The 8,607-nt window shown below is 48.0% G+C and overlaps 1 protein-coding gene across 1 annotated transcript; it reads right to left on the reverse strand.

Annotated features, from left to right (window-relative positions):
- Nucleotides 1-3,155: 3,155 nt before the first annotated feature.
- Nucleotides 3,156-8,195, reverse strand: CDKN1B (cyclin dependent kinase inhibitor 1B). The gene is made up of 3 exons (XM_002752129.7): nucleotides 7,245-8,195; nucleotides 6,602-6,731; nucleotides 3,156-4,491 (listed from the first exon to the last, which is right to left on the reverse strand). The coding sequence occupies exons 1-2, from the start codon at nucleotides 7,717-7,719 to the stop codon at nucleotides 6,610-6,612; spliced, it is 597 nt and encodes a 198-aa protein (XP_002752175.1). The 5' UTR covers nucleotides 7,720-8,195; the 3' UTR covers nucleotides 3,156-4,491; nucleotides 6,602-6,609.
- Between the last annotated feature and the right edge of the window lie 412 nt (nucleotides 8,196-8,607).

The following is an 8,607-nucleotide window of genomic DNA, read 5'->3' on the forward strand; positions in this document are numbered from 1 at the left end:
GTGGGCGCAGCCAATGCCAATCAAGTTTACAACCAGCAGCACGGGAGGGAAAAAAGAGGAAAAAAATCATCTGCAAGTCCCCCTTACACAAAATACGCGCGCACATACACTCGTACGCGCGCGCGCGCACACACACACACACACACACGCGCGCGCGCGCGCGCGGAAAGGAGGGGGTGGGGCAGGCGCTCGGGTGAGGGCGAGAATGTTTGCGAAATGCGAGTCCTAGGCTCCAGGGCCGCGGCCGGAGCGCGGGGCAGGCGCGCGGGGAACGCGGCCGGGCCCGAGCGCCATGATGGTCGCCGCGGCTTGGATCCCGTTTTCTGGAGGGGGAGCCGCAATGATGCAATCCCCCGGCCCCGCGTCCGGGCCGCGCGCCCTGCTCCCTGCCTTTTCTCAACGTTCCTTCGGAGGCGCGTCGAGGTTGCGCGCCCAACGCCTTGATTTCTTTTTGTACCGCTCGCTCTGATGCCTGCTCGCCGTGTGCCCCCACGCGTGACAGGCCTGGCGCGCAGGCGGCGGCAGAGGGGCTGGGGCTTACGTGTCAGCTCTGCACTTTCGGTTCCGCGGGGTTAGCCCGCGGCGGACCCCACCCCAGCCCAGCCCGGCCCCCAGGCCAGCCCCGATCCGGGAGGTGGCCGTTGAAGTTTTCCAGCGGGATTGTGGGCCCCTTCCCCACCCCCAGCTGCGCCAGTAGGATTTTTTTTTTTTTTTAACCTCCCTTTTGGCGGAGAGGGGGTGGGTGGGCGTAGGGTGTGTCCCAGGTGAAAGACACGGCAAGTTTTAAAAAGAAATTTAGACTCTGAACACCAGACCCGGGAGATCCTAGACGAGCTTTAGAATCACCCTTTTCAGTGCGGAAAGCTTGAGAAGAGCAAGTGTGGACGCTGTGATAATGAAGATGAAATGGCGAAGGCAGCGTCTCCCGGCCTCCGCCAAAGTCGCTCCGTGAGGCCCGGGTTGGTGGGCGCACCCCAGCCTGAGAGGCCGCTGGCCCCGCTCCCCGCCTGTGCAGCCCAAGTTCCCGAAGTCCCCCAAGCACGCCCCCAGGTCCACATTTCCCCAGTCCCAGGCCCTCGCGCCGGGCAGCTGGGGATGCGATGGGGGGACGTTGCGGAGCGGGGGTGAGGGCGCAGGGGACCCCCGCGGGCGACAGTGGCGCTGGGCTGCGCGCCGCTGTGGCCCTCCCCGGGCGCGGGCGAGCCGGGCGGGCTTTCGAAATGCGCGGGGCTGCGGATCATTGGAGCCCGGGGTAGGGGTGGGAGCGGGATGCCGCGCCCGAGGGTCCGCGAACTCGGGACGGCGTTCCTCTTAGCTCGGATATCCCCACGGCCCGGGAGGAGCCGGTTACTCAGGTGGAACGCCCGTTTGCGGAGAGGAGTGGGGGCTTTCGCTGCTATCTCCGCGCAGAGGAGAGGATGAGGGAGGAAAGTTTCTGAGAAACCGCCCAGCACAGCTGTGTGGCGGAGGCGCGGCCGCCCTGCGCGGCCTGTGGGCGCGGGAACTCTGCGCGACGACCGGGGCGGTGCGGGGTCTGCACGTTACAGATGGGGAGCACGACTCGATGGCCCTTTCGTCCCGAGGCACCAGCCAGCCCGACCTTGCGATTGCCGCGGCAGGCAGGCGCGGGACTGCGGGGCCGTTTGGGGAGACGACGGCGCAGTGGCCTGGGTAGCCGGGCCAGGGGTGGCGGGCGCCGGCGGCCGCATCCCCGCAGAGAGACTTTCGCGGCGGCCCCGGCAGACCTGGTCGCGGGGAAGGACGAGCTGAACTGTGGGTCACTTTTGGAAGCTTGACACAGGCGGGTAAAGGACGAAGGATACGGTGACTCGAGGCTGCGTCCCCGTGAACGTGCCTGGCGCGGCGAGCATCCACTTCTCCCTGGCCCGCATTCCTAAAACGCAATCTCTCAAAATTCTCTCCAAAGAGACCCCTTTACGAAAGGAGACTGGGGTGCCTGCAGCGATTCAGGCGATATTTTTTCCAGTTAGAGACACTTTCTGAATTATCTTTTTTTTTACTCAGAGGAACTTTCATTATTTTCTGACCCTCCACTCCTTCCTCCCCATTTCGAATTGTTTTTCTTGCTCCCTCAGTCTGTTTCTGAAAAACACTCTTGGATGCGAGTTTTCAACAAAGTCACAAAACCCCTTTAGTCTCTCGTTAAAATAATACCTACTTGAAGGATGTGGACGAGCCACTAAAGGACCTATATTTCCCTTCCAGGAGGCCGGAGTCCAACCTGCTCAAAAAAAAAAAAAAAAATCTTGGGGTCAAAACTGTTGAAACTGTTATTTGAGACCTCCTTTTGGGGTACGATAAATGCAAATATAGATATTGGAGCAAAACAATTGAACCCAAATCCAGATTTTTACGATTTACCCACTTACTAGAGTAAGTAAGTCCTACAACTAAAAACAATTTTACACCTTAAACACATTCTTTTAGTGTGGAATTACAGGAAATCATTTTAGTAATCTAAAAATTCTTTCTCACACTCTTTTCCTTCAGTAAATAAATATGTATCTGCTGTATGGATACAGAGACTCAAAATCCTCAGATTTGGTTACATTAGCCAGTTTTTGGTTGTGCAGATTATAACAAGGATATTTAGAAATTGAAATAATTTTTCTATGACAACCAGTTAAATTTCAAAAATAACTACCTAGTGTAGAGTGCACACCAATTTCTTAAGGGCCCCTGTGTGAATATTTTAAGCAAGATTTATACATTAGATGGTCCAAACAATTGCTTTAATTCCTCATAACACTTCTCGTGTAAATACAGAGAAGTCACCATGTTACTTTCATTTTCAATCCTGCAAATGTGTATCAGTGTACACTTATGTAAGGATTTTTTGGTTCCGACATGTTCATATCCTAGAAGACGTTTTCACTAATGCAGACTATGACAATCTTATTCATATGAAAATGTAGCTTTTCCATTTTTACCTTCTGAAGTTTTGTCCACCCACACAGAGCTAAGTGGAAAACAGTAACTGCTAACTACATTCCGACTACAGAAAACATCATCTGGGTTGTGGGCCTGAATTACCTAGATATTTGCCACTTCACATTTACATTTGTGTAAATATGACTAGAATGCCAGGTCAAACACCTCCTTTGGTAAAGCACATTACAATTTGACTCAGTGAATAGCTATGGAAGTTTTCTTTATTGATTGCTTAATGTGTAACAATAATTGGCATCCTTTTCACACATTACAAAAAATTATACTTGGCTCAGTATGCAACCTTTTAAGCATAGCCATATTATTTAACAAAAGAGGAAGAAAACCTATTCTACCCAGTACAGCATTTACAAATGCACAAAACATGCCACTTTGGCTTGTATATTGTCTAGATTAAAAAAAAAATCTTTTAACATAAATAAGTTAGTATAATTTTTCAGTGTTTTTACAGAGTTATGTACACAGGTACACTTCAAATGGTTTTTTCATACACAGGCAAAGAAATACTGTTTAAAGATGTAGTATCCATTTCACTTATCCTACAAGTATGATTTTCTCTACATGAACCTTTCTTTAAAAATACCACTTTCCTTTGGATAAATGGACAGAGTAGGAAGCTTTAAATTAAAAATTATTTCATTTTTTAATGTGAAATTACAGATCTTTAAAAATATTGAGGGATTTAGAATTATTTTGACTGTGCTTACACAGCTCAAAATGAAAAGAAAATGAAGAAATTTTGTCAACGAATTGAATAAAAGCAGATGGTCGATTCTGAACATTCAAAACTCCCCCCAAGCACCTCGGATTTTTGCCCCAAACCACCTGGGGTGATTACCAATCTGCTAAATAATTAACTGTGAAATTCCAACTTTAAGAGAGGCTGTGGAGGGCACTCAGGGTAGATTTTTGTTGCTTTTTTAAAAAAGCCATATGCAGCTATCTAACAATTTAGATAACTTAGGAGATCACCAGATCACCAATTGAGAATAACTTCCTATAAAAATAAAGAGCAATTATCTTTAGCCAGTGTTCAAATTTTGGCAGTTTTTTAAATGAAGTATCAGCCATCTCTGAAAGGGACATTACATCTTTAAAGGAAACGATTCAAACCCTTCCCCAAAATTGCTTCTCTTCATGCAAGTCAAATATTTATCTACTTGCTGTAAATCAAAGCAAGCTCTTCATACCCCCCCTCCAATGTGAGTTCCTCAGCCCCACCCCACCCTCCCTTCCCCAAAGTTTATGTGCTACATAAAAGGTAAAAACTATATACACAGGTAGTACAATGAAGCAAATAAGGAAAAACCTAATTGCATAATGCTACATCCAATGCTTTTAGAGGCAGATCATTTAAGAGTGCCTAAAATTTTAGTGTTATTGTGTTGTTGCTTCTCAGTGCTTATACAGGATGTCCATTCCATGAAGTCAGCGATATGTACTTTAAAAATTTTCACGTCTGTCTTCCTTGCTTCATCAAGCAGTGATGTATCTGATAAACAAGGAAACATATTCTTAATTCTGCAAAAGAAAACAAGACAGAATTAGAGGAAAACCACTAGAGTAACGTTTACAGGAATTATTTTGTCATTACGTTAGTGTGGAAATAAACTTGATGGGGAAAAACGTATGTACTCTAAGTCTGATGACTACTCATCTCCACCTAATATTCTCTTAACTGGATTTTTTTCCCTCTCCGATGCTGTGTACTTTTGTCTAGAGCAGTGGTTCTTAACAGTGGGCAGTGTTGCCCTTGCCCCCCAGGGAACATTTGGCAATGTCTGGAGACATTTTAGGTTGTCACACTGGGGGAGAAGATGCTGCTGGCATCTAGTGGGAAAGGCCAGAGATACTGCCAAACAATCTAAAACACACAGGGCAGTTTCCTACAACAAAGAATTACTCGGCCCAAAATGTCAGTAGTGCAGAGGTTGAGAAACCCTATCTAAAAAATCTAGGTCACAGACAAGTGGGAAAGAAACAGGAAAATTAGGAAACTGTAATAATTAAGGGTAAAAATTTACAAATTTTTTATTCATAAATTTATTTAAAAAATTAAATTTTCTTTAAATTAAAAAAATTTTTTTCTCTACTGTGACATATTAAATTTTCTAAATTTGAAAAATGATTAGGAATAAAAATTACAAAGGTCTTCCAGAAGAAAATTTTATTAACATCATTTTCAAAATATTTTTTTATTCATACACAGAATTTATTCATGAATCCTTCTGAGTAAGTTCTTACTAATATTTCTAGTATTCTTTGAACTGGCAATATTACTAACAAATGCCTCTCTGCGTGTCAGAATGGGGCCAGATCAAAATCCAGGTTTGATTCTCATGGCTCATCTGATGAGCTAGGTTACAAGTCACAAACCAACAGGAGTTGCGAGTGTCAAGGCTGCTTCGGGAAAATTTTCACCTAATTTTCTCACTTCATATGGTACTATGAAACAGGCTCTATAGTACCGTTCTGTATAAGCTCTGAAAAATACAAGGTATAGTGAAGTCGAATACACAATTTAAAGACACAACAAACCTGAATCCCACCTTAATCCCTGTTAAAATTTTTATAAATGAGGATTTAATAAGTTAACAATATTTATCAAGATCGCCTCATATGCTAAGCTATGTATGTGCTTTAAAAAAGAAAGAGGTCACAATCTTGGTCTATAAGACACTAAAAAACTTAATATGTATGTTAATTCGATAATTATGACTAGCTAATCCATGTACATTTGGGGGCTGAATTATTCAAATTAGCTATTAACGGTGATCAGATTGAGTACGGAAAAATCTCCACTTCCTTTGTGCTGGGTTGACCCACGGTCACCAGTCTTGATATTTACTACCCATTTCCCCTACAAATATCAAATCACCCTATTACAGCACAATTAGCATACACTGGCTGACCTGTTCACGGATTGCTTACTGACAGAGTTAATCTAACTTCTGCTTTGCAACTTGAGTGTTCCCAGAAATTGAGAAACTTTAGTAATTTTTTTATCTTTCCATTTTGCTTTTTGTAAATACTGATTCCTTCTCTCTACAAACTCTCTAGAACAGGGAAAGTGACCGTTTATGAAAATGTCAAAGACAGAACACAACATAACAACACCCTATTCACATCTCCAATCCCTTGCATCACCAAAGGTGAGCAATTTCTACCACATATTCCCCTCAAAATTTAAACTTAATTATGTATTTGCCATTTTTCCATGTATGGCTCAAAAATGTTACAGACTCAAACTGAACCTCTGGGAAATTAACTCTCATGAAGTGGGACTGAGGGAGTACCCCAATTCTTGTTCAGATGGGGAAAGAACTTATTGTTATATGTCTCAGTAGGACTCACAGAAAAATGCCCTTCCTACCCGACGGGGCCTTGGTTACAGTAGCTGCTCTGGTCTACTATTTCAAGAGAAAGTATCTTCGGGCAAAGAAACTTTGAAGAATTACAGTATCCCCACAGTGATTCCCAGCCTTCCCAATCGCTACTTTTTTGACCTCACGAAGTATAAACAAAACAAAACCCCACAGGCTTTTAATCTGCCAGCAAACAGTAAGATCAGGTGTCGTGGGTTCTGAAGGCCCTGGGTTTCAGTGCGTGCTCCTTTGCTGATCAAACCCACCGAACTGTTTACGTCTGACGTCTTCTGAGGCCAGGCTTCTTGGGCGTCTGCTCCACAGAACCGGCATTCGGGGAACCGTCTGAAACATTTTCTTCTGTTCTGTTGGCTCTTTTGTTTTGAGTAGAAGAATCTAAGAGTGGGGGAAATTTTTAAAAAGAACACACAATCTTTGTTAGAAAAAACAATGGATGCAGAAGTTGGCCCGATATTTAGGGGATGAAAAACCCACCACCTCCACCCACAATCCTGTATCCGTCATCCCAAATGGCCTTTAAGGGCACAAAATGAGGTTGTTTTCAAAAAACAGAAAGTGCATTCTCCGCCCCAGAGCGCTCTCGCTAGCCAGGAGGCGGACCATTGATAAACATCCCAACTTTGTCACATACCTAAGGCTGGCTAGTGGGAGGGACTGCGACGTCCTAAATTAGGGAAATTATCGGATCTTACCATCTCCAGTTTCTGACTTAAAAGTTACAAACAGACAAGCAGTGGGTCAGGTAGCACTGGAAACCTAAGACCAAAAAAGTTAGCCCTTCCAAAATTAAATCAGAATACGCCGGAAAACAAGCTGAGATTAACACCCTCCAGCAGGCAAAGCGGGCCCCCAGACACAAACAATCTACGGTTGGGAAGGGGCCATTACCGTCAGCTGCAGGTCGCTTCCTTATTCCTGCGCACTGCTCCGCTAACCCCGTCTGGCTGTCGGACGGATCAGTCTTTGGGTCTACCAAGTGCGTGTCCTCAGAGTTAGCCGGAGCCCCAATTAAAGGCGCCGCCGGGCGGCTCCCGCTGACATCCTGGCTCTCCTGAGCCGGCACCTTGCAGGCGCCTTTGGGGGGGCGCGGGGGTCTGTAGTAGAACTCGGGCAAGCTGCCCTTCTCCACCTCTTGCCACTCGTACTTGCCCTCCAGGGGCTTGTGATTCTGAAAATCGAAATTCCACTTGAGCTGGCTCGCCTCTTCCATGTCTCTGCAGTGCTTCTCCAAGTCCCGGGTTAACTCTTCGTGGTCCACCGGGCCGAAGAGGTTCCTGCAGGCCGAGGGCTTGGGGTGCTCCGCCTGCCTGGCGTCCATCCGCTCCAGGCTGGGGCTCCCGTTAGACATTCGCACGTTTGACATCTTCCCCCCGGGTCTGTACGGCCGCCTCTCTCGCACTCTCAAAAACACGAAACAAAACAAAACGCCCCTACGCAGCCCGAACCACACTCGGGAGCCCAGCGACTGCCCTCGGAGCCAAAAGACACGGACCCGGACGAGCCACGGCCCGAGCTACAGGAGCGCGCAGGGTCTGCGGGATGGGGCTGCGGAGAAGCCCCTGCCCAGCCGCCGAGTCTCCGCTGATCAAGTGGACTGGCGAGTGGGAGGGCGGGGAGGGGCGGGGAGGGGACCAGGCAAGCGGAGGGGGTGGCAAAGCCCGTCCGAGTCCGGGCGGTGCAAGCCCGCGGGTCCCGCGAACCCAGCCGCTCTCCAAACCTTGCCGGCGTCGGAGTCGCGGAGCCGTGAGCAAGCGGGGACAGGGGAGGGGGCGAAAAACACCCCGAAAAGACGAGCCCCCTTTTTTAGTGGCCCAATATGGCGGTGGAAGGGAGGCTGACGAAGAAGAAAATGATTGACACGGCTAGTCTATTTAAACAGAGGAGGAGATCCATTGGTTGCGGCGCCGGGAGCCGCCCCGCCGAGGCTGGCTAGCGCAGGCTTAAGGTGGCCCCGGCGCCGTTCCGCCTCCTCCCCGCGTTCCCGAGCGCGCCGCCTCCCCGAGCGCCGCCGGGACATTGGCTGGTCGCGTGACTGCTGGAGGTGTACTGCTGCCAACAAACCTGCTCTGGCTGGCCTCGGAGAAATTAAAATTAAGACAAACAAACTAGCCAAACGGCCGGGAAGCTGGGGCGGGGCCTGGGGTTCGGGGCCCGGCGCGGCGCCTAAGTCCCGACCTCCCGCTCCTTGCCCGGGAAGCCGGGGGCCTAGACCAGAGGACCTCGAAGGTCACCAGCAGCTCGCTTAGAGCCG

The sequence above is a fragment of the Callithrix jacchus genome, chromosome 9 (genome assembly GCF_049354715.1).
Source record: "Callithrix jacchus isolate 240 chromosome 9, calJac240_pri, whole genome shotgun sequence".
NCBI classification, from domain to species: Eukaryota; Metazoa; Chordata; class Mammalia; order Primates; family Cebidae; genus Callithrix; species Callithrix jacchus.